General features: G+C 51.2%; 12 protein-coding genes across 12 annotated transcripts; 7 read left to right on the forward strand and 5 right to left on the reverse strand.

The window, feature by feature from the left end:
• Positions 1-200: 200 nt before the first annotated feature.
• ASPSYDRAFT_49376 (Zn(II)2Cys6 transcription factor) lies at positions 201-2,415 on the reverse strand. Its single transcript, XM_040847819.1, has 2 exons — positions 2,224-2,415; positions 201-2,178 (listed from the first exon to the last, which is right to left on the reverse strand). Exons 1-2 carry the CDS (start codon positions 2,317-2,319, stop codon positions 607-609), a joined length of 1,668 nt encoding a protein of 555 aa, XP_040699016.1. The 5' UTR covers positions 2,320-2,415; the 3' UTR covers positions 201-606.
• An 878-nt stretch (positions 2,416-3,293) lies between these two features.
• On the reverse strand, positions 3,294-3,743 carry ASPSYDRAFT_35005 (uncharacterized protein; the record flags this gene model as incomplete). The annotated part of the gene is made up of 2 exons (XM_040845298.1): positions 3,294-3,434; positions 3,495-3,743. The coding sequence occupies 2 exons, from the start codon at positions 3,741-3,743 to the stop codon at positions 3,294-3,296; spliced, it is 390 nt and encodes a 129-aa protein (XP_040699017.1).
• A 2,210-nt stretch (positions 3,744-5,953) lies between these two features.
• ASPSYDRAFT_35006 (NAD(P)/FAD-dependent oxidoreductase) lies at positions 5,954-7,400 on the forward strand (the record flags this gene model as incomplete). Its single annotated transcript, XM_040845299.1, has 3 exons — positions 5,954-6,085; positions 6,143-7,161; positions 7,208-7,400. 3 exons carry the CDS (start codon positions 5,954-5,956, stop codon positions 7,398-7,400), a joined length of 1,344 nt encoding a protein of 447 aa, XP_040699018.1.
• Positions 7,401-7,486: 86 nt separating this feature from the next.
• Positions 7,487-8,752, reverse strand: ASPSYDRAFT_158890 (carbon-nitrogen hydrolase family protein; the record flags this gene model as incomplete). The annotated part of the gene is made up of 5 exons (XM_040842769.1): positions 7,487-7,654; positions 7,699-7,743; positions 7,792-8,004; positions 8,053-8,543; positions 8,605-8,752. 5 exons carry the CDS (start codon positions 8,750-8,752, stop codon positions 7,487-7,489), a joined length of 1,065 nt encoding a protein of 354 aa, XP_040699019.1.
• Positions 8,753-8,912: 160 nt separating this feature from the next.
• On the forward strand, positions 8,913-9,351 carry ASPSYDRAFT_452841 (uncharacterized protein). Its single transcript, XM_040847009.1, has one exon. The coding sequence runs from the start codon at positions 9,013-9,015 to the stop codon at positions 9,256-9,258; it is 246 nt and encodes an 81-aa protein (XP_040699020.1). The 5' UTR covers positions 8,913-9,012; the 3' UTR covers positions 9,259-9,351.
• Positions 9,352-9,401: 50 nt separating this feature from the next.
• On the reverse strand, positions 9,402-11,260 carry ASPSYDRAFT_184836 (uncharacterized protein). The gene is made up of 5 exons (XM_040843553.1): positions 11,115-11,260; positions 10,808-11,067; positions 10,422-10,758; positions 10,150-10,371; positions 9,402-10,097 (listed from the first exon to the last, which is right to left on the reverse strand). The coding sequence occupies exons 2-5, from the start codon at positions 10,917-10,919 to the stop codon at positions 9,506-9,508; spliced, it is 1,263 nt and encodes a 420-aa protein (XP_040699021.1). The 5' UTR covers positions 10,920-11,067; positions 11,115-11,260; the 3' UTR covers positions 9,402-9,505.
• A 1,032-nt stretch (positions 11,261-12,292) lies between these two features.
• Positions 12,293-13,822, forward strand: ASPSYDRAFT_35009 (uncharacterized protein; the record flags this gene model as incomplete). The annotated part of the gene is made up of 1 exon (XM_040845300.1): positions 12,293-13,822. One exon carries the CDS (start codon positions 12,293-12,295, stop codon positions 13,820-13,822), a length of 1,530 nt encoding a protein of 509 aa, XP_040699022.1.
• Positions 13,823-14,177: 355 nt separating this feature from the next.
• On the forward strand, positions 14,178-15,831 carry ASPSYDRAFT_159453 (cytochrome P450; the record flags this gene model as incomplete). The annotated part of the gene is made up of 2 exons (XM_040842828.1): positions 14,178-14,683; positions 14,751-15,831. 2 exons carry the CDS (start codon positions 14,178-14,180, stop codon positions 15,829-15,831), a joined length of 1,587 nt encoding a protein of 528 aa, XP_040699023.1.
• Positions 15,832-17,022: 1,191 nt separating this feature from the next.
• Positions 17,023-17,302, forward strand: ASPSYDRAFT_49385 (uncharacterized protein). The gene has a single exon (XM_040847820.1). The coding sequence runs from the start codon at positions 17,069-17,071 to the stop codon at positions 17,237-17,239; it is 171 nt and encodes a 56-aa protein (XP_040699024.1). The 5' UTR covers positions 17,023-17,068; the 3' UTR covers positions 17,240-17,302.
• Positions 17,303-17,820: 518 nt separating this feature from the next.
• Positions 17,821-19,475, forward strand: ASPSYDRAFT_452967 (uncharacterized protein). The gene is made up of 2 exons (XM_040847011.1): positions 17,821-17,851; positions 17,916-19,475. Exon 2 carries the CDS (start codon positions 17,933-17,935, stop codon positions 19,427-19,429), a length of 1,497 nt encoding a protein of 498 aa, XP_040699025.1. The 5' UTR covers positions 17,821-17,851; positions 17,916-17,932; the 3' UTR covers positions 19,430-19,475.
• A 315-nt stretch (positions 19,476-19,790) lies between these two features.
• Positions 19,791-20,439, forward strand: ASPSYDRAFT_35012 (uncharacterized protein; the record flags this gene model as incomplete). Its single annotated transcript, XM_040845301.1, has 2 exons — positions 19,791-20,142; positions 20,198-20,439. 2 exons carry the CDS (start codon positions 19,791-19,793, stop codon positions 20,437-20,439), a joined length of 594 nt encoding a protein of 197 aa, XP_040699026.1.
• A 1,420-nt stretch (positions 20,440-21,859) lies between these two features.
• Positions 21,860-22,728, reverse strand: ASPSYDRAFT_1160579 (uncharacterized protein; the record flags this gene model as incomplete). Its single annotated transcript, XM_040840081.1, has 1 exon — positions 21,860-22,728. The coding sequence occupies one exon, from the start codon at positions 22,726-22,728 to the stop codon at positions 21,880-21,882; it is 849 nt and encodes a 282-aa protein (XP_040699027.1). The 3' UTR covers positions 21,860-21,879.
• Positions 22,729-23,942: the final 1,214 nt, after the last annotated feature.

Raw genomic sequence — 23,942 nt, forward strand, 5'->3', positions numbered from 1 at the left:
GTACTTTCGCAGCAATTCGCGACTCTAGATCCTGGAGCTGCGAATATATCTCTTCACTAGACGGAGTCCCCGTCAGCGCACCCGCAATAGGATGTCGTTTCCAGTGTACTTTAATCCCAGGAAATGTTCCATACCGAGGCGGCGCCCACGGTGTTATTTAACTGGGAATATATCTCTCACGTGCACGGGGAAGAATATCGTGACGCCTTTGATACTTGCTGGGGATATGCACTAACCAAGAGTTGAATTCACCATGACCCCAGGTTACGTCAAGAAGATTCCACAGCGCTAGCTGCGAGGGGCCGCTAACAGCAACCGTACTGACTTCCCGGTACGCGAGAAACTTCTCAATAATCTGTTCTGGGGCCGTGACCCAACCGACGAGGAGGCCTGGGACTAAGATCTTGGACGTTGAGTCGAGACGGATGACGCGGTCGGGTCTATCATGGGAAAGGTAGGATGGATACGTGAATGCCAGTAAACGTAGTATAATCGTAATTCATAGCTATACATATATTATCCGAGAATATAAACATAAACAACAGCAGGTACAAGAAACACGCTCAGCTTTTAACACCAATTACCCTTATATATAATAGATTATCATCATCGAAACCGTCCAATCTCCCTCGCAACACTCAACATACTCCCCGGCCACCACTGGTCCTCGTCACCGCTCCCACTCCCATTCCCAATCCCCGAAGTGGAAGGAAACCACCTTCGCACAAAATCATCCCCGTACCGATTCACCATGCCGGACAGGGTAATATCAGGCAAACTCCCAATCCACCAGCTCTCCTCACTAACCAGAAACATGAGCACAGACCAATGCGCGTAGATATCTAGCGCAAGGACTTGTTCGATACTTAGCTCTGATCCAAGTCCTAAACCCACACCCAAACTCAGATCTGTGGTCAGGGATGGATCAATTGCCGGGCTCTGCGACTGCGGACTTGGTCCTTCGAGACGTTTATCCAGAAGCGGCAGGACGAGATCTAGATATGCCTGGGGGGTTTCAACGAAGAAGCTCAAGAACGGCCGGGTCATGTGTTCCGTTGGTGAGGGTGTTGAAGGGCGGGCTGTAAATGCGTGGAGCCACCGGGGGATCTGGGGCAGGGTTGGGACTGTTGTCATTGATGGTGGCAGGGTGGGAGGGGTTGATGATGATCCTGGTGTTGGGAAGACGGCGGAGCGGAGGGTTTCGAGGACGGTGAAGGCCTCGGCGCAGGCGGAGAGGGATGGACTAGATGTGGACGCGTAGAAGATGGCTGAATCGATGCGGTCTTGGAGTTTTGAGAAGGCGCGTTGGCTGGTGGAGGAGATGACCTGGAACATGGGGTGGTTGTGGGATGGAGGCGGTTTTGATGGTGTTGATGGAATGGATGGTGTCTCGTCCATGGAGTCGATTTCTTCAGCGGTGATGGTCTCGGGGGCTGGGATGGGAGATGGATCGGCTTGCAAGGCGCGTATTGTTGCTTTAATACCCCGAGATATAATGATCACGTCTCTCGGGGTGGTTGATAGCAGTTTTGGCGAGGGCTGGCCGTCCATCCTGCTGGAGACCCAGTGGTTGATCTGCTGACTGCAGGTCACAAAAGGGACGAGCAATGGAGGAGCTGCCAGGAGAGGCTCTGCATTGGATGCACTCGGTCTGGAGATCAACTCTCGCAGCCGCTCACTGGCGAGATTGTAGTGCCGATATCCAGTCATCAGGACGTAGCTGACGGTCCCGATATCAGGGGGAAACTCCTGGTTGATCATGTCGTAGCACATACAGGCCGCAGAGACAGCCAGGATGGAGTGGAAGACGGTTTTACTGCGCAGCGCCAGAGTCGGCAGACATATCTGCAGGGGATGGAGATCCCGCTGGTTGTCGGTCAACGTGCGGCTCGCATGCTGCAGATAGTGGTGATAGAGCCCTGTGTCGGACGTGTCGAAGTTGAAGTGCTGGCTGGGCTCGACATGAGGCAGTGGTGACAGCCGCGATGTCTCCTGCGATAGAGACGGCGATGGCGACGATGCGGATCGCGGGCTGGGAGTTGGCAGAGACAAAGCACGCTCATCATTGCGCTTCTCAGGGGCATGTGCCTGGGGTTGCGATGTGGGCGATGTTGGTGGATAGATGCATTTCTGCATCGTCAAGATACACCGCGAGCACGACGGCTTCATTTCATCGCACTGGCCGGTTAGCATATCAGATTGACAGGCTAAATAGGTGCACACCTTGATTCTCCGCCGCTTACACTCGAAGCAGCCATTTCGCGACTTGCGATGGCGGCGGCGGGGTCTGAACTTAGACTGGCCTTCAGCAGTCAACATGGTGCTGTTACTTTTGATTGTTGCTGTGCTCGATGAACTGGACGTCAGGACTTCTTAAGATACGGTCCAGGCCGGTCAGCCCTGTGCTCAGCCGCGGGGACTTTCTTCAGCCAAGGCCTGGAATTTGGAATACTCTAATCAGTCCATGGAACTGCAGTCTGGCAGCCAATTGGGCGTGGCTGCTGTGTGCAGAACCGTGAGGATGTGGAATTAGGGCTAGGTGCTCAGCCCTAACCACCACCTGCAGGCTTCACCGTCAACGCCCGGTTGACAAATTGACAGCTAACTATCGTCAGCACTTACTGCTGTGCATGAGCTGAACAAGAACCGTTCCAGAACAGAAGCTCTATTATAACTCATGCACTATGACATCGTCTCACTATACACCGCTCTTGCCAGCCATACTATATTAGGGATTTGTATATCACGATACTCTATTAATATTTGCTTCTTTTCACAATCAAAGCTCTGCCGCTCTTCACTGTCAAACAAAGTATCCTCATATTCTGGAAGAGCCTAACTTTTCCAATATACCTTATTAGGAACTGCAACAGTGACCTTCTCTAACCTCCATCCTCATTTAAACAGAGTACTGGCATTCCATCTTCATCCCGAGTAGATCAAGGAATCCAGACCCTTACCGGAGATGCAAGTTAACCGTCTAACCCGGGACTTTCTACTAGCGTCTCGCGGTGGCTGCGGCGTTGGGGTGGATTTACGCCGGTCAGGATACCGAACTACCGGGCATCAGCAGAAACCCTAATCCATTTAACATTCGGCTGGCTTGCCGAGGGACGGTTCTAGACCGGACACTTTTCTATGATGTAAGACGTCGAAGGAAATGAGTATTGAAGAAGAGTCTATCGTAAGCAACATATCATACATATCAAGCGGTCAAGCAAAAATAATCACCGCCATACACCCAATTCCAGAACACCATAAGACAAACAAAAAGCAAGAGTAATTTATAACGCCTAATCAAGCTCTGGCAAGCGGTCTTTGATATACCGCTCCTCATGCGGCGTCCCAGGAGCCTCATGCACGGTCACCCGGTCCCGCCCAACCTCACTACTATCCAGCTCAGCGGGGTCCTCCATCTTCTCCAGATCGCGGTACTAGTACGGAAATCAAATAAGAAAGCGCTCACAAGTTAGTTTTTTTGTTATGTGACATACCGCAGGAAGCTCCGCATAAGGCGGCGGCGATGATGACTCGCAAGTATCCGACGGCTGGGCGTCAGTTCTCGCCTTTCTCCGCGAGTGCCAATATTTAGGCTTGAGCTTGTCGCGCTTTGAGGTTCTGGATAGAGTGACCTCGCTGTAGTTATCCGAGTCCGGACCGACGTCGCGGTTCTTTTTCTCTGCGTGTTCGTCGGCGTATTTCGCTGCGAGGAGGATCCCGCCGATGACGAGAAGAGAGGCCATTATATTCTATTTTGATGACTGGAGTTCAGGTGATAAATGGATTGAAAATGATTGTAGTTGTAGACTTAGTTGGGGGGTTCATTGGAAGAGTCAACTCTTTATATACATGTATGATGGTAGCGGAACGCAGAACCAGTACGCAGTACGAAGTCGAGGCGCAGCGATCCAGTCTTGCCTCTCGAACCGTCCAACGTATATCCGTACTCCGCACATCAATCAAGCGTATAAAAAGCTTGGCATGTTCTTCTCATGTCCACGCACAAATGCGATTGGCTGGAGCGTATGCGTATGCGTATTCGCCCGCCAAGCCTGCCACAGTGGAGACACCATGCTCTGACTGATGGATGAAGCGGTGTATGTCTCGTGTATCTGGCTATTTGGAGATAGTACTTGAGATATGAATATATTTTTGAAGATAATGTGGCTATCATCTATGAGGCGCAGTGGCTAGTGATTTGGAATAATTGTAGATAAGTTAAGTGCTGTTGGAAGGAGCATCACGTAATCGTCGACTCGATGGCTCCTGCCCTATATGTGCTGTCATTATAGGGGCTCACAGTATCTGTTTGGGAAGGAACAAGGTCTACCTAACTAGGAAGGGTCGATTGGTTCATAGCTCCTTCCTCAGAATGTTAGAACTTTTAACTACAAGAACAGGAACGTAGGACCAGTACAGCAACCCAAGGAGCCACCACGTATAGAATGTACAGTACGTCCACTCCAGTCGGTAATACAGGCTGGATTTACAATAAACCCTGGCCATCAGAATGTTGACCATGTGTACCATCAATCATTAAGCGAAATCCCGGCCCGTTTAAAAGGACCAAGGCGGTCCAATATGGACAGAAAGAACAGCCGGTCATTGCTCTTTTCTCGTCAAGAATCATAGCTATTGGTATCTCAGGAAGGAACAGTCAACAGCCAGACCAAAGTGGAAGAACTATATAGAGAAGGTGCAGTGGTCATTCTTGCCTTGATACTTGCTGTATCTACAAGGTGCAGCCGCGTCAGTTCCTCCTAATAATGATAGACTCTATACTGCAGGTAGCTGCCGAGTCTACCCACTTACAAGCCGTAACCACTCATATGAACCACAGCCATACCTAACATGATCGACCCACTGGGTGAGCGTGACTACCGCACTGCCACTATGTATCACCCACGTTGCCGGCACTCTAGCCGTGAACATGGCTGTGCTGCTTATAGCCACTGCCTGTCTTTCCGGCCAGCACGGCCGAATAGCCCTAGTCGCACCTTAATTCCCTGCATGTCGTTTGGGAGTCGAGACCATGTGGGCACTGGGCTCGGACCTCCTTGTTCCCTGCATTATTTGAGGCTCTTGTGGGTGTTCTTATTGGCGTTACGCCACGTTTTCGTGACGCTGGACGGATTCAAGATAGGCTGTTGATAATATTGCTGAGGGAGTGGCCAGTGCTTGTATTATGTCTACTTGGATAGGTCGAGCTAGTTCGACTGTTAGAATGGGAGTGCAGTGTTGTTAGAGTCGGAGTAGGCGAGTTCCTCAAAGAAAGTGATTAATTGGTTTGCATACATCATGTAGCGTCTCTATCCAAGTAGTCGAGAACTGTGCTATGCGGACAGCTGGCTGATGTGCTGTGATAAGGCATATTTGCCGATAATGAAGTAGAGCTGGTTCAGCTCGATCTGGTCCAGTCTGATACTCTGTGCTCCGTGTGTGTAAATCTGCATTTCCTCATTGCTATACTGTTACGACATCGCCGTAACGCCGCCTGAGCTACATCATGCAATACCCGGAGTTTCCTCGTTTCCTTCTACTAAAGGACGGAATTGGAGAATTATACGGTCTAGAGTCGATATTCCCCGCGGGATAATATTAACTAGAAATTCCGTGAGCACCTTTCTACGAATATCGTAACATCCTAGCAGAATCTACATAGTACACCGATAGGAGCATCTACAACATTTACAATATCCACAACGGGAACGCCTGCCAACAACAGCCGTAAATAAAACCATACAATATAGTGACAATAACATACCATTAAACATAGTATAATCCGCCAGTAAACACTGTGCTGGCACATGAGCGGGGAAAAACGGCCATCTCCGACCCCACACGGCGATTTCTGCAGTGGAGACGGGGAGCGCAACGGAACAGCCGGACAGATCACATATTTCCCCTCTCAGCTGTCTTTCATCCTGTTACTTACGGAGTATTATTGCGAACAATGGAGAAAAACAAGAACAAGAACAGCAGGATCGTCGTCGTCGGCGCCGGCGTCTTCGGCCTGTCCATCGCGCACCAGCTCGCCGCCGAGGGCTACAAGGATGTCGTCGTCCTGGATAGACATATGCCGCCGGTAGCCATAACCATACCTAACCAAGCTTGGAAGCCAGAATAGTTGATGATAGAGTAGGTCCCCAACGGCTCCTCAACCGACATCTCACGGGTCGTCCGCTTCGACTACGCAGACGCAGACTACCTAGACATCGCCTACGAGGCGTATCAGAAATGGAGCAAGCTCCCGCGATACAAGGGAATCTACCACAACGCGCCTTACATTTTAACGGGGAATACGAGTTCGCACGGCCAGGCCTGGATTAAGAAGACCAGTGCCGCGCTGCAAAGTCGGGGCATGCCCTGGTCGAAGATTGATTCTGTGCGGGAGGCTCGCGACAAATACCCCGTGCTTAGTGGGCCGTTGGGCGGGGATCCGTTTAATGGGTATTTGAACCTGCAGGCTGGATGGGTTGATGCGGGTAAGGCGACGGCGCAGTTGAGGGATGATTGTTTGGAGGCTGGGGTTTCGTTTATATGTGGACTGCGGGGGACGGTCGTTGGTTTGGAATATGGCAGCAGCAATGACAGGAACAGTGATGGATCGAAGAAGAGTATCAAAGCAGTCAAGACGCTCGCTGGTACAACTGTGGAAGGAAACCATTTCGTTCTATCCGTCGGGGCCTGGATCTCGAATCACGTGCCCATGTATAATTCGGCGCTGGCGACTGCGCAGGTTCTCGGGTATGTGCGACTCACACCGGAGGAGATGGTCAAGTATAAGGATCTACCGATCTACGCGAATGCGTCGACAGGGTGGTTCAATTTCCCGCCGCATGAGGAGACGCAGATGCTGAAGTTTGCGGTGCACGGGTGGGGGTATACGAGGGCCCTTGATGCGGAGGAGAAGCGTATTCTAGGAGATAAGGCGTCGTCGTCGCCGCCGCTTATCCCGCCGAGGGCCAGGACGGATTATGTCCCTGTTGATGCGGAGAAGAGACTGCGGGCTGGACTGCGTGAGATGCTGCCTGAGCTGGGGGATAGGGCGTTTGAGAAGGCGGCGATGTGTTGGTATACGGATACGCCGACGGGTGACTTTATTATGGATTCGCACCCGGACTTTACAAATGTCTTTATTGCTGGTGGGGGAAGTGGACAGTACGTTTTCTTTACATTTAATATTCGGTGACGCTGACGAGAACAGTGGCTTCAAGTTCCTGCCCGTGCTGGGCAAGTATCTCGGTCTGGCGTGGAATAACAGCCTGACGCCGCATCTGAAGAACAAGTGGCGGTTCCGCACGGAGTATGAGCATCGCGAGGATGCGTTCTGGGGAGATGGAAGCCGTGGAGGCCCGGAGAGGAGGGAGCTGGACAGTCGTGAGAAGGCGAAGCTGTAGATATCTTACTACACGGTCTCAACTTGATGCTATTTATATAAGAGTGGAGTGTTCTAAAGTACAGGTAGCCTGGTGTGACACGGAGACTACTCGTCCTGCTCAGTGGCCAGGTCCAATGCCTTGGACAGGCCAACTCGGTCAACAGTCCTGGTGTACTTGACTCCGCCGTTGACACGATCCTCTTCAACGACGAGGTCCTTGCGGTTGGTGTCGACGAGGAGGCGGATGAGGTCTGGTCGCATATAATGTCCGCCCTGGCACAGTTAGCAGCGTGCCTCCAGTTGAACCGCAGACTTACAAAATCAGCAAGCGACTTGGTGAGGTGCGTTTCGTCTAGGTCGATCTAAAGAATTAGTACTCTTCAAGGTGAAGTTCTGGTAAAGCGACATACATCGACGTAGAGAAGGCCCTGGAAATCCTTGTCAGGGTGAGGCACCAAGTTCTGCCCATCAGGAGCAAAGATCCGGCCGTGTCCATTGTAGATATGGGGATCCTCGAGCTCCTTTCCAGGGGGCGTGTTCAGCTTGATACCCTCCTCAGTGATGGTCTGCCAGGGCGCAAGCGTATAGGTGCCGGTTTCAAGAGCGTAGGCAGGCGTAACAAGCTACCAATTAGCCAGGATCAAAGACCAAATAAAACAAGTCAAACCTACATCGCAGTTCGCCTCCGCCACATTCGTATACGGATCCGGATATCTCAGCGTCTCCTTGCCAGGATACAACGGCCAAGCAGCAACATGCACCTGCTCGCCCCGACTCGCCGCATAAGCCTTCATAAACGGGTTCATATTCTCCCAGCAGTTCAAGTGTCCCACGCGGCCAATATCCGTCTGGATAACGGACTCGGTGGTATCGCCCGTCCCGTCGCCAAAGACAAGACGCTCCACGTGCGTGGCCCGGATCTTGCGGCGGTGGTTGAGGATATCCCCCGCTGGCGAAATCAGCACCTGCGTCGTGTAAAGGCTCGCCAGGTCGACTTCGGAGTAGCCCAGCGAGACGTAGATCTTGTTTGCGCGGGCGGCTTCGCGGATGCGTCGCATCTCGTCGCTGTCCGAGGGGAGACTGTTCTCGCGGTACTTTTTGAGCAGGGGGAGGCTTTCTTGGTAGTTGACCTTCCACATCCAGTACGGGTAGCCGGGGATCCCTATCTGGTCAGCCATGGTATGTTCAACAGGGTCAGATATCTTGAGAGAGGGGGGATGTACATAGCTCGGGAAAGGCGATCAACTTGCAGCCAGCCTCTCCGGCTTCGTTAATCCAGTGGATGGTCCTGCGGACGGACTCTTCCAGGTTAAACCAGCCTGGTTCGGCATTGACGGCGGCGGCCTTGTACTTCTTGAGGACGGGGGTCATGGTTTATACTCGGGTCTGGTAGTCAACTGAGAGCTGATGATTGTATACTGAGTCTGGGAGTCAACTTGGAACTGCTGATGAGTAGGACACAGACAGATCTTGTCCAACCTTTATACCTTGCCCTGGTATACCTTGCAGCCAAACCAGCTGTCCAACTCGGTATTTGGCATCGGTGTCTGCGATGGCGTGAGATCCCCGGGATTTGGCCTCATGTTCTGATACACAGTGGGTCAGATCCCGCCTGCAGAATAGCTTCTAGGATGTCGCGCTTAGGATGTATGTGGGCTCTTCCGAGATGTTCCGTCTTGCTAGTGTCAACGGTTATCATGCATGATCAAGCTTCGGGGTCTGCTTTGGAAACAGCCTGGACTGCATCATATGTCCATGTAGCCTGTTTCTACATATTCCTGGATACTCTGATGCCGTTCACGCCATTCGGATGCTGCTTCGCTGTGGACTCCAGATCCCGGCCCCTGTACCGATGCAGAGCCCGTGTCCGACGTTGACAAGGCCATACTCGTGAACGAATTGTAGAAGGCCGTGAAATCAATTGAGTTTGGTACCTGGGATCGCATTATCCCGGCTTATTCCTTATTCTGATACTAATTAGCAATATAAACGAGTCAACACTATGTATTAGGAATAACTTCCGGAGTGCCTTTAAAATCAGTCTGGTAGCGGTTCTTAATAGGTCTTAAATATTGGGATGCTCGGGTAGTTTCATAGACCACCCTTATATACACCAAGGTCCAGTTAATTCCTCTTCTTCTGATAAACAGCCACCGTCGTCCCATCCTTCAAAACCACATGCTCCGGCTGCAGCGTATAATTCCCAACCCACGGAAGCAGCACCTGCCAAACACCCCAATACACCACCCCAGCAAAAAGGACCGCAATCCCCACAACCGGATAAAGCCAATACGGCAAACTCGTATCCCCCTTTCCCCCAGGCGGTCTAATAAACGGCGCCACAACCTGGAAGGCCTGCCCGGCCATGAAAAACACAGCAACGGGCCACCACACCCTAAACGGCCGCGATAAATTCGGTTCACTCCACCGGAGATAGAACAGCCCCGCGACGACGAGGAAATTGATGATACTACTGGGATACCCCTCGAGGTCGAGGATGAAGTTGTATGCGTCGCCGAAGGGAATCGCGACGATGACGATCAGGGACGGGATGAAATGCAGTAGGAGTCCCGAGGAGGGAGATCCAAAGGGCCAGCTTGAGGCCCAGAAGGTCGGGAAGGGGATGACGCCTTCTTTGGCTAGTTCTTGGTTTACGCGGGCTTGGGCGAATGTTACCGTCATGACGTTGCCGAAGGCGGATATTGCGACGAGGACGCTATAATACTTATAAGTTGAGGAGTTGGAATACTAAAAGGGAGGAGGGGTACCTCAAAGCACGCTCGGCTGCGGAGCCAAAGACCTTGCCCATGAAGTAGGAGGCGACTGTTGTGCCGCTGTTGGATACTTCCTCCGGGGTTGCAGCGGCGTAGTAAGATACATTTGCGAGGAGATAGAGCATGCCGCAGATTCCTAATCCTGTTGGGGCTGCGATTTTGAGCGTGCGTACTGGATTGTGGATTTCGTTCAGGACGTATGCGGCGTTGGACCAGCTGGGATCTGTCAGTACGGCAGCCTTATCATACGAAAAGGGGATACACACCCACTGAAAGAGTTCAGTACTTTGAACAGCGCCGTCGCATACAGGTTACTTGACGTCGCAGAGCCGGCGAAGGAGTTATGAAAACTGGCATAAGGGTCTTGAACACTGTGCACTCGACCGCTGAGAACAACCCAGCCGGTGACGACGATGAAGAGGAGCAAGATAATTTTGATAACGCCGATGACGTTCATGCCGCGCACGCCCCAGTTAGGGAGGAAGACGTGGACGAGGGTTATGAAGCTGACCACTGCAATTGCAATGCCTCGCTCTTCCCATTCAGACGCCTCTTTTCCGGATGCCAGGACCATATTGGATACGAACACGATGCATCCTTGGGCTGGTCTTGTAAGTAACCGGAATTTGGGAAAAAGATGTATGAGACGCACCTGTGAATCCGAGCGCTACGGCCTGGACGGCAAAGATCACTGTAACCAGCAGCTTTGGTCGACGATATGCGGCCTCCAGGTAGACCTTCTCCCCGCCACTCCGTGGAATCATACATCCCAGTTCCAACCACACTGCGAGTCCGGATCCTGCCAGGAGGAGACCAAGTACCCATAGGAGCAGCGCTGCGCCGACACTCCCAGCACTGCTGGTGATGGAAGAAGGCGTAGAGAATATGCCCGTCCCGATAATACGCCCGACACTGACCAGTTAGTACTCTCGAAAGCAAAAGGAAATGAACAAACGAACATGAGGAATATCGTTGAAAACACGCCCAAATGCCGACCGAGTCCTCCTTGGGTATACTCGCTGAAATCCAATTCCCCGAATGTCGACTGTCCTTCGTTCTGTCTCCCTTCTGTCTTTCCATTGTCGACTTCCTCCGGGGGAGACAGGTTCACTGCGCTCGATTTCCCGATTTCAACCATCTCGCCAAGATAATAGACAGAAGCTTGTCGAAGCTTGTCGGGACTCGGCGGTCGATCAAGAGGTTTATATTTTCTGGTCGTACGCGGGTATTCTCATTGGCGCTATAATTGCGTGATTGCTGTGCCGTCAGCCTTCGAATGCATGATGCTGCATATATCCATATATTCAGAAGTGTCCTTTTGACGACTTGCTGAGCTTTCGGGATGCTGGAATGTGGGGGCATTCCAAATGTGTCGCGAAAGCCATATAGGAGGTACTCGCTGTCTCAAGACTCTGATATTATGGAAGACATTGTGTAGCTACTGTGGTCATCACAGGTACATGCATTTCGCCCCACTGGTTATGGCGTGCTTCAGGAACGGATGATGCTCTCGGAGTTCGCCGTTCTGCCATTGATAAGTATTTAACTATATCCATGTCAGTTCCATCAGTACTGCAAGGCTGGAGTACGGGACTGGATGATCGTCGATGTAAATACGCCAATCTCGTAGCGGGTCGGCGCGTTTATCCTTTATATGCAGCTGTCAGGGCTCAGTATTACCGAATAACGATTTGTATTTATCCTACAGTCCTTTTAATGAGAATAAGTGGAGGGAGATGTCTGCTCGAGACTTGAGGATGTTCTTGCGACATTTGTCCTGCATAGAAACTGGCTGTACTCTATACAGAGGACGGAACTTGCAGCATCTTCTCAGGACACGCGTCTTTCAACTTATAGATTAATCGGCACAAACAGTAAATACTAAATAGACAGGGACGGCATGCGGCATGCCGAGACAGCCGAGATTCCCCCGAAGCCCAGACCACCAGCCAGTCCGTGAGTGAGGACTGAGGACCTTGGATTGTAATTTTAATTCATACTTATATCATCCCGCTACTTCCGGGTAGAAATCCGATTAAAGTTTTGACTTTTGAGGACCTTCTGCGCTGAAAAAACATCACCGTTGTAACTGTCCCCAACCGTCCTCTACAAAACACACAGAGGACATACAGTAGGAATGACAACGAATAGTGCCAGCTTTCTCCCCCCAGAACTCCTCCAATCCATCCTCCTCCTTCTCGACTTCGAATCCTTCCACTGCGCCTCGCTAACATGCCGAACGTGGCGAAGCGCAGCCCAGACCACCCATCTATTGCGTCATAAGCTCCAGGCCGTCCCAGGCTTGCAACTCACGCAACAAACCACACATGAAGAATTAAAGCGCGAATTCCAGCGCGTCTGTCGCAGGAACCTCATTGGGATACGGAATGGCGTGCAGTTTACCACTTCTCCAGATCCAGAGTCATCGGCAATATCGGCAGTGGCGGGCAGGATTGGGAGTATACCCGTGCGATCGCGCTATGGAGTGCAATCTGCCTGTGTGCGCGGGATGACGCTCGTTTTGGATTCTCCTAAATCTTTAGGTCCGGGTCTGCCAGTACCTAAAGGTCGCGAGGTACAGTTATCGCCATCGATATTCCCGTCCGCAGACGCAGCAAGGCGCGTGATGGGCCATAATACGACGCACAGCCGGGCCTTTTTTGGTGCGCGCTCGTTTGCACGTCTCCAGATTTCTCTCTCGGATTGTGGGAATCTGGTTGCAGTTGGATTGGGGCGGAAATTACACGTTTATCTCCTTCAGCCTCGGACGGCGAAGCAGAGACAGAAACAGAGACAGGGGCAGGCTCAGCAATATGTGGAAGTCGACGTCAGCGACAGTATCCTCGATTCCATCCAGAGCGTGGAATTCGCAGAGAACGACGAGGTATTGCGATGCGAGGTCGATAGTGTCGAGGGGTCTTATATCCGGTATCTGGGGTTCCGGAAGTGCAGCTGCAGCTGCAGCTGTACCGGCTCAAAGGCGTCTCTGAGTGCAGCGCAGAAATTCAAGTTCTGGAAGGCTGCCCTGCGACATGCTTACCTGGATTCCAGAGATGTCGAGCATAGTTTAGGAGAAGAAGGGATGTTGTCTCTGCGGGGGATGCGGCTGGTGAAGGGCCCGCGACGAAGCCCCGGGAGAAGCCCCGGGGAGGAGTGTACATGTCGAACTGAAAAGTACTTCTTTGCGTTGTTTCGACCGGGGACATCTGAGAATAAGTACGCTGTTGCCCGGATATCCAGCGACGGCGTGGTCGATGTTATACAGCGCATCCCAGCCCGTCGGATGCAGTTCCTCACCAGCTATGTCGAGCCGGGAGTTGCAGATTCTGTAGAAGGAAACTGTTCAGACTCGGACCGCTGGGATGTACAGAATCTCCCTCGTGCGCACTGTCATGATCCATTATTGAACGTCTCCGATGATGGCAAGATCCTGGTCGTTTTCGAGCCGCCGTACGCGCAGGCCCAGGGGGTGGTATATCTATGCTCTGGTGATCCTGCGTACTGGGATGATGCTGACACGGCTTCGCAGGCGTGGCCGGTGCCGTTGTGCTCACTAGACCATGATCTTGATTCCTTACGTGCTTCTCTGGATAAAGAAACTGGGGGGTATGTTGTTGATGCTGGCTCCCAGCGGCATACGATGCAGTGGAAGCTTCAGCGGGTTTAACGGGGTATATAATTTCATAATTAATTATAATATCACCCTCCAATATACACCTGGCATCATCTTCACATGCAGACTGTCAGGTGAGGAGACAAGCTTTCATAGAGTAACCAGATTGGCGGAATTGATACTGCCAGGAAAGGATTCAAACTGCGCCTCAATCAGCGTCCCAACCAGAGTCAATCATCTCCAATCTGGCCACCTCTCGCTACCATCAGCGAATTGGGTACTCCATCTTGTTTACCCCTCGTCCAGGATCCTGATGCTACGTAAGAGCAGATGAGTCAAAGCATGGCCGTATTAATTCCAAGAATGGGGCCGCACCATCTGCAAGGATACATGCTGTAGCAATTTCAACATGGCGCTGCTTCTCGTTGGTATCACAGCTATAGTCGCCTACTTTATCTACCGATCGTTTCAAAAACATCCAAAACTACCACCCGGACCAAAACCCCTTCCTATTCTCGGGAACCTGAACGATTTTCCCCCAGAAGACACCCCCGAATTCCAGCACTGGCTGGCACATAAAGACCTCTATGGCGGAATCAGCGCCGTGACCGTGCTCGGCACGACACTGGTCCTAATCCACGACAAAAAAGCAGCACATGAACTGCTGGACGGACACTCAAACAGAACGTCCAGCCGACCCGATATGACCATGGCAAACAAGCTATGCGGGTATGAGGACATCGTCCTGTGTCAGGGCTACAGTCCGATCTTCCACCGGTATCGCAAGTTCCTACACCGCGAGCTAGGCACGACGGTCTCTGCGTCGGAATTTCGAGGGATTCAGGAGGTCGAAGTCAACCGACAGCTTGTGCGTGCGTTGAATAAGCCGGAGAAGTGGTTGCAGCATTTCAAGACGTGATCACGCCTCACCCAACCCAGAAAAATGCCATGCTGTTGGCTAACAATGGATGTGAGTTGGTAGGACCGCCGGCGCTACCGTGCTGAAAATGGCATACGGATACACCGTTGAACCGCACGAGCCAGATCCACTGGTCGAGCTCAGTGATAGAATGATGACCGAGTTCTCCCAGGCCGCTGTGCCAATGGCATGGGCTGTTGATGTTATCCCTGCTCTGCGATGTATCCCTGACAGCTTCCCCGGTGCAGGTTTCAAGCGGACAGCTCGTAAATGGAGAAAGTCCATCGAGGCGACAGCACACATCCCTTATCGATTTGTGCGACGCCAGATGGCCGCTGGTGACGGTGACTACCAGCCTTCCTATGTATCGAAACTCATACAACAACTTGAAAGGGAAAGCAACGGCAGCCTAAGCCAGACAGACGAACACGCAGTCATCTGGACCGCAGCAAGTCTGTACGGCGCAGCGGCCGATACCATAGTAATCACCCTAACAGCCTTCACAGCAGCAATGGTCATGTACCCAGACGTCCAGCGCAAGGCCCAAGAGGAAATCAACCGCGTCGTTGGCCCAAACCGACGGCCCACCTTCGACGACCGCAAGAACCTGCCCTACATCAATGCCCTGGTAAAAGAAACCCTACGCTGGTGGCCCATTGCACCTATGGGCTTTCCGCACACAGCAACAGAAGACCTCAATTACAACGGCCTGCATATTCCCAAAGACTCAACCCTTCTCCCAGCCGTCTGGTCCTTCCTGCATGATCCAGAAGTCTACCCAGATCCGTCCTCGTTCAACCCAGACCGTTTCCTCCCGCCTCGGAACGAGCCCGACCCGGCAGGGGAGACATTCGGCTTCGGGAGGAGGATATGTCCCGGTCGGTTCTTTGCAGACGCGGGTCTGTACCTGAACATTGCGCGCTCTCTGGCCGTGTTTAGCATCGGGAAAGAGGTTGGCGAGGATGGGGTGGAAATTGAGGTGGATGTTAGGCCGACGCCGGGGATTTTGATGTATCCGACGTCCTTTGCGTTCCGTGTTGAGCCTAGGGGTGAGAGGTTTGTGGAGTTGATTAGGGGGGTTGAGAGGGGGGATTGTTTACAGCGTGGTGATGCGTGTTTGGTGGAGGGTTTGAACGGGACTTGAGGTTATTGGAGGGGAGGTTATCTGTATGGTATTTATTTCTGTGTGAACGGTTAGTATATGGTCCAAGTTGTTCCTAGGGACGCCAGTGTATTATTTAACATAACATGGCAACCAAAACAAGACTACCCTCGAAACAGTCCATGAGAGCTTAAGATGTTGCGTTACTAGTCCGTTAAGAGCTCGAGCATCGAGGGTCCATGGATTAGGGTCGATGTTTATCTTCAGAGCAGATAACGCCCAACTGTACTAGAGCAGCCACTGACAAATCTACTGTAGTTCAATGAAATACTCGGCTATAGATGTAATCTACCATAGCCTTATAGCATGAAGGATTCACTGGTGTTGCCGATGCAAATGACACAGACATAGAGCATGCACCATCACCTAGACACAGTTGTACAGTAATCAGGTGTAGACACAGGAAGCTTCCAAACCATTCTACGCATAAACAAAAGCAACAATTACTTGCCTCTGGGCTTCGGGCTTTATTTGGGAGAAATCTGCCCTGCAGATCGGTGGGTCGGGCTTGCCTGGGTGTTGGCAACTGGCAAGTCATTCACCTAGAAGAATTATAGGCTTGGGGTGAGATTTCTTGTTCGAACTGCTTGATCAAAACTTATTCATTGTTATGCCACCGATCTCTAACCCCACGCAACGAGGATAGCATGTCTCAGCCGGCTGGTGCGGTAGATCGACGGCTCAACAGGCTTTACTTGGGAAGACAAGTTGACAACCCGCGCGGTGCAACTCTTAATCTCCAAGGCGAGATCCATTCTGTAGCCCCATACTAAGATAGTGAGGTGGATCAGCGGACTCTGCTAAACCGTGGGATGCATGCAGATCATGCAGTCCAAAAAGGAATGATTCACACGAACGAGCCCGACGCACCAGAGACGGGCATACGATTCTGCGTACTGTTTACTGCGCAAACAGGTCAATGGAAGGCTACAGCGTTATCTTATTAAGATGCATCGTGATTCTTTTCCGTATCGGTCTTGCAGCCAGCTTGCAGGTTGGAGGCCGCCGCCGACATTGAGGGCTGGAGACCCGACTCATGGCGATGACCAATTCACAACCATCGGAATGCACCTGAGGATGGGTATTTGAGAATCAGATAAGATTGATTTTTAACCGGTCCACAGTATTTCTGTGGAATTGTTGTCAGATGACGTGACGCAGAACAGAGTTCCACGATGACCGGGGACTGGCTGCCAGAAACTCGGGTTGAGCCATGCAAATGTCAGTAATGATCATCGAGATCGCCAGGGAGACTGAATACTCGGCACGTACACACTCGACTACACACTTCACTGACTGCAGTCTACCAGCTAGACGCACTAGAAACACATCGCCAGAAAAACCGGAGCCGGCCCGGATAATGAAGATACAACTGGCTCCCAGTTACTGAAATTAAGGAGAGCAGCCCCGAAGCCACCGGGAAATCTGGTTCATCGGCCGTAAATTAAATTAACGGGCGTGGAGGATTCACCGTGGTCTGAAGTTGTGGCTCCCCAAGCGGGCCCTAACTGGGCATTATTGTTAGTGTGCACCCCCAAGCCGGTATCGCAGAGAATCCACACTTAATAAGAATAATACAGCCTGCAATCAGGACTGTCGATGTCGATCAGGTTCAACAACGATCTGTCTTGGTGGCCTGCCAAGAGGACCGGCCATAACCAGACCCGCGTTATCCTCGTCCAGCAGCATTTACCGTCTGCATCGTGACCGCCATGTCCAATTATACGAGCTGCTCTTCAGTACGCAGCGTTCACCCACGTCAAATGGAGCTGTCCCGCTTAACCGGAGATCTACCAGGTAGATTAAGGATGATGATCAGACCGGCCTCGACCATATGGATACAATCTGAAGGTCGTGAAGGATTCCAGATTGGGAGAAACTATGAAAGGGTCTCGTATAGTCTGGATATAAAGATAACTTGTCCCTGACAATGGACGCAGCAGAGTCATTAGAGTCATCGCGCAGGGACCACTCCGTCTCACCAGCGTTTCAATAGCCTCAGGTAAGAATGTGGCCAGATATGCTGCCCATATATTGATTGACCTTGCTGACGCCTTTCCACGCAGATATTGCTGTCGTCAAAATGGTTAAGACCAAGTATCTGGGCAGTGCCCTGTTATCATTGCTGGCTTTTAACTCTGCGGCCCTAGCCCACCGCTGGTTCAACTGGCAGGAAGATATTACCTGCGAGGCGGACGGGCTCTTCGTCCCCGACGATGAGGCAGACCTCGTCAACTTCGTCAAGGAGCACTACCCCCGCAAGACCATGATGAGGCCGGTCGGCAATGGCCACGGTTTCGGCAATCTGACCACCTGTGTGAATGTCGGGGAGACAGACCGCCGGTCGTACATCCTCAGCTTGACCAACTTGAAGCACATGCAGGTGCACAAGAGCAACAACACGGTCACCCTCGGTGCTGGCTGGGACTTGATTGACCTGATCCCTGCTCTCCACGACGAAGGGCTCCAGGTGAACAATCTGGGCAGTGAAATGGTGCAGAATTACATCGGTGCTGCAACCACCGGCACCCACGGCACTGGCAAGTCGAACCAGAACATTGCGACTCAGATCGTGGGACTGCGCGTTCTCGACGCCCAGGGGAACATCCACAGCATGGACAAAATCAACAACCCGGACCTCCTCAAGGCGTACAGCATTGGCATCGGCGCCATGGGCATCGTCACCGAGGTCACCCTGCAAGCCGAACCCCTATCCTACCTGAAGCGCACGTCCAAGGTAATCAGGGGCTCGCACAACATCACCGAGCTATACAAGTCCATCGCCGCCATGGGCGACAACTACGAACAGATCAACATCCTCGGCCCCAGCCTCGACTGGTCAGCCAAAGACCAAGACCTCGTCCTGCAACCCCAAGTCACCCTCGTCTCCTGGGAAAAGACTAACTTCAGCGGCGTCCAGAACTGCTCGCAGGACTTTTGCGCCAATGACTGCGGGCCCTGCGACCGCGATTACTTCTGCTACGACTTCAAGATGTCCGCCATCGCCACCCCGCCCCAGGGTATCTGCTACCGCGGCTTCATGGGCCAGTTCGAGCACTTCCTCCCCATTGAGAACCTCGCGGCCGCCGGCGAGGACTATCTCAACCTGGCCAAGTCGCATGCGAAACGCATGATTCCGTTCGCAAACCCGGATATTGCAGCCGATGATGCGTCAAGGGGGTATCTGAGTGACGACGTCACTGTCATTACGCGGTTCATCAAGGCCGACGAGAACTGGATGTCCCCTGTGAACTCGTACAACCTACCTGAGGGTTCGAGGGGCGTGTTTGCTTCGCTCGAGTACTCCTGGATCCCGACGTATAACAACTTCACGCAGCAGTGGTTCTACCAGGACCTGGCGAGTGAGTTTATTCCGCGGTTTGGCGAGAAGTATAATGTGCGTCCGCACTGGAATAAGATGATGTTCCATAATGAGACGTATACGCAGACCATCTATCCCAAGATGCAGGACTGGTTGGAGCTGCAGAGGGAGATGGATCCGAATTGCCAGTTTGGGAATGAGTTTTTGGTGCATTCGTTGGGGATTGACCGGTGTCGGAGAGTCTCTAATAAGGCTTAAATACATTATGATTAACAGTATATATGTATATACAGTTACTTTCGATACTTACATCGTTCTGTTGTCATCCTGGTCTAGGATGTTTTCTATAGACTTACTTGCATTATATATTTTAGTAATCTTCGTCAGACTTCTCTATACAAATACGAAGAGCAGCTCCTGCCTTCCACTTGCCATGTCTAGGCTTGACTAGGGTTGAACGCTGCTTCCCATCTTGTTGCTTTAGGGCAGCCGCCTTCGGCAGCCAACTGCCCGTCTTCCACATCATCATTCAGTATTACAATATTGAAGATACAGGAATATCATCATCATCCGTTTCCTTTATCGAACCCGCCCTATCCTTCCTATCGGACCCCCAAACATGACAAATTTCGCATGTCCCTACCGTAAACGTGACCCAACTACCTATGGATTGGCCGCTACACATCGCCGAGCTTGTTCCGCGAAGGGGTGGGCAACTCTGCATGGTGTCCGGCAAGTATCCCCTCTACATTTATGTGCTAACCAGCTTATCTCTGACGGTTCCAGTTGCCACCTGGCGAAAAGGCATGATGACCATTTGTGCGGGAGATGTTTAGACCGTTTTCCAAGCACTGAGGAACTCGAGGCCCACAGCTCTGGATGCAAAGCTAGAGTCACCGACTCCAAAGACGAACGCTGGCAAACTATTTGGAGCCAGCTGTTCCCTGATGATGGATCTCATCCGAGCCCTTGTAAGTCTTGCTCCTCGGTTTTACCTGCTATGCCCCTTGAGTACCCCTAACTAAGTTCAAGATGTCGAAAAATCCAGTCTTGATACCAGCTCAGAGATACCGGGAACAGAATCCAGGTATAGTACCAGATTCCATCCACATTCCAGCGTCCCGGTAGCGGGAGAGACTAATAATGCTTACAGCCTCCAATCGGCCCCTGCTCAAAATTCCGCCCACGCGCAGAACGGCTCGGAGGTCAATCATTCTATTGAAACTGCGGGTGCAACGCAGTCTGGTGTAGAAAGCGCCCAGGATTAGGGCCCTCAAACAACGTATGCTCTGTTTTCCTTCAGACGCAAGCTGTACTGATCTTGCCAGTATCCCATCCAGAGGTTATATCCCCTCGTCGTCGCGGGCAGAGACCGGCTCTAATGCCCCCGCTCAATACCCAGCATCTTTATACTAGCCCCAGTGGCCGCCAAATTAAGTGGCATCCTCATTTGACTTGAGAAATGTTTTAAACTCAGACGATACACAGGGGTATAATCCCATCGACCGTCATACTAAAATAAGGACTCCAAGCCGAACAGAGAGGTTTAATTGAGCAGGCTTCCTGAATTCAACCCTATTTAGCATCTCGCAAACATTGGGGAAGCTCAGAAGCCTCCTAACAATATGCCAAGTTGGTCCGCGCTTGGTCGTAGGCAAAATTGAGTGCGTGTCTTGTGTTCTGTTAGCCCAGGTATCTCTGAGTACGGCAGGTCCCCATATCCCATCGATACCCAGGTCAATTTAGATATTAGACGTGTTAATGCTGACTGAACGATACGTATTTCCAAAAATATTGTCAAGTGCAAGATTTAATGTTTATACTTATAGCATCAACCCTAGCTTGAACACTGCCATAAAATAATGCCGGCGAATACAGTTGGAAAGCAATTCACATGTCAAAGAACACCGTAATATCCTTCCAAGCATCTTAGTCGATGCCCTCGCACCAAAGGATATGTTTGCGTCAGCTCATACTGGTGTGCTAGTATATCCATATTTCAATATTTCAATATTTTCTCACCATCTCCATACATGCTACTAATTTGATGCTAATGGCGCTATAATCCCTTGCAGCCCTGCAGTGTCTATTGTAAGACCCGCCAGCCGGCAGTTTGTTCGGATCATGCAAGTCCCCAAGGGATGGAATGTTCAAGGGGCGATCTTCATGGGAATTGGGAATCTGGACTTGGACACGATGACGTGAGTTGCAGAGCCACCAAGATAAACCACACCGATGAAGGCACGTCTCGTTTTCAGGGAGATTCCCAGATTACGCATCTCGCCCTGATTATCGCCCCACTGGGTCGTGCATGGGCCAACAATCAACATTAAGCCCCTGTTTGCCAAGTTATGACGTACTTGTACAACATGGACATGGACCACTGTACGTATCTGAACGGAGTAGAGAGATAGTAAGTGTTCTTGTTTATTTATACAACTATAAGTAAACAAGCTTTCTTCAGGAACCCGGCTGGATGGTGATTGTGGTCGATCTCCCTTTAGCTGAAAGTATCAATCATCAAATGCCTTGATCGACTGGCGATCCTTTTCTGGGACTGCATAGAGTTTGTGCCCGATGCTTGGTTTCAGAGACAGAGAAGTTCCTTGAGAGTCAATGGGGATCTTATTGTGCGAAAGGAAGGTTGGAAAGATGAGGGTCTGGCCGCCTGTGGAAAGTTATATCGTAGTATTTTTGTAGACGCTGTATTAGTTAAACCCTTGCTCTTCCCAGACACAGCTCGCTAACTCCTCCAGCTCCGCGCCATCAATATTGATGTCCTGCTCTCTAGGCAGATTAGGCTGGCGGAGAAAGAGTTTAGCGAAGTCAATGATAAGGGGACCACCAGTAATAAGCGTCCCACGTCTTGTTTTCGACATAACAATGCGCTGCGTCCGTTCGCATCTGCTAATACCATTGGCTTCCCACTGTTCAATAACAATCTCGGGCCGACTCCTATCAATACAAAGAGTCAAGATAACCTTAACTCCACCCTCAGATGCGTGATGCCAGAACCGAATATCTCGCTGTAGTTTAGCCTTTGTTTCTGACAGGGCGACTTCAAGGACGACACTGGGCCAGGTCCCGGACAGCTCACGGGGAACTCGACGTGGCCTCCATGCCTCATCTGGTTGCTTCCCACCTATATCAGCCTTATATTTAGCGTCCCCAAGCTGGCAGAGAGACCTCTTCATCCCCATGGGTTCGATGGCATCCATTAGGATCATATTGAACGTTCGAGAGGCAATACTGTGGGTTGTGCTGGTCATTTCTACAAGGAGAAGCTGCAGCTCGGTGTCGTAAGAACTCCAAGCAGAACATGCGCCGCTTTCAGCGTCGTCGAATACTGTGTTAAAGACTTGTTGGGTAACGCCAGTCAATATAAAGCATTCGCTTTTGTCCCAGATAGGGTTATCATCATAATCACGGAGAAATTGCTCTCGCCCCCGGTAAGGATAAGAAGGAATAGCATCGTGCGTGAGATTGCCGAGGAAGCCGCGACCAGTGCCATGGATGACACTACTGTCCGAGTCGTCAAAATCATGATGGATGGCCATTGTTGCAGAGGTTCAGGCTGTTTCTACTCAGATTATCTACCTCTGGATACGCCGGTCTTAAATAGTTGGTGCATATATCAATGACATCAGGGTGCGAGGTGATAAGCTACTCCCAACCGCGGGACCAGAATATGGCAACCATGGCATTCTCAAAGCTTCTTGACTTTCAGGAATCTAATACGTATTCGCATTAAGGACTATGGCAGGGCTTCAGATCGCGGTAGTGGAGCTCACAGACAAGACACGGGGAACACGTATCTCATATCCCGTCTCCATTGCTATTCTCACGAATCACAGTGGCCTTATATAACATGAGTCTCCGCCCAAGCTCGTCAGAGTCGGGCACACAGAGCTTATGTGGGCCTTTGCTTGTGCCGTTTATCTGTTGATCTGTTGATCTACTGAAGTCCATAAGGCATGAAAGCCGAGTCTAGATCTACACAATGGCTTAAAACAGGGCGATCTATTCCACCTGTTACCTAATTCATAGATTCCAAAGCCAGCCGTTGTCCGTTATATGATATATCACACGACGTTCAATATCAGAGATGAGTACGGTGTACTGCTGTCAATCCGTACTATTGCCCCTTTCGGGTGGATCGATCTGCTTATAATCTACTCCGTACTCCGTACAATTCCAAGAGATCTGCATGCTTGGCTTGACAAATCATTTGGAATGCGCTGCCCGAATTGTCAGAAGCAAGCAAGCAGTATCAAAATAAATTTAGAAAGAGCTCTGGTGGAATGACGCCATCAAGTCCTCGACCTGTACCTGGTGACCTGGTAACCTGGTTGACCAGCCTACACAGCACACACCTTGCAAGTTGCAACACAACAGACGCTGGGGAGGAGGGAGTAGTGGCGTTGTGATCGAATTAAGGTACTGCCTTCCAAGGTTTTCGGCAAGCCACCAGGTAAGGGGCGAGCGGCGAGTAAAGTACCGTAGCGAGCAGTTGGGCCGTGCACCGTGTCCATGAAGATCCGTCGTCCAATTCAGAGTGTGGAACTGAACGGTGAAGACAGAATTACTGATAGTATGATGGTGCTGGATGTGACTTGTCTTGTCGCTGGAGGAGAGCTCTTGTGCTGTTTAGGGTTAATCCCGCAGTCCCGCTGCAATAAAGCCACGGCCTGTGCTTGCCACAAAGCTTGGCCGGGAGGTGAGACTGTGCGGCGGTTTGTATTAAATTTGGGCTTAGAATAGTTTATTTTCT

Source organism: Aspergillus sydowii, assembly GCF_001890705.1.
Source record: "Aspergillus sydowii CBS 593.65 unplaced genomic scaffold ASPSYscaffold_12, whole genome shotgun sequence".
NCBI lineage: Eukaryota > Fungi > Ascomycota > Eurotiomycetes > Eurotiales > Aspergillaceae > Aspergillus > Aspergillus sydowii.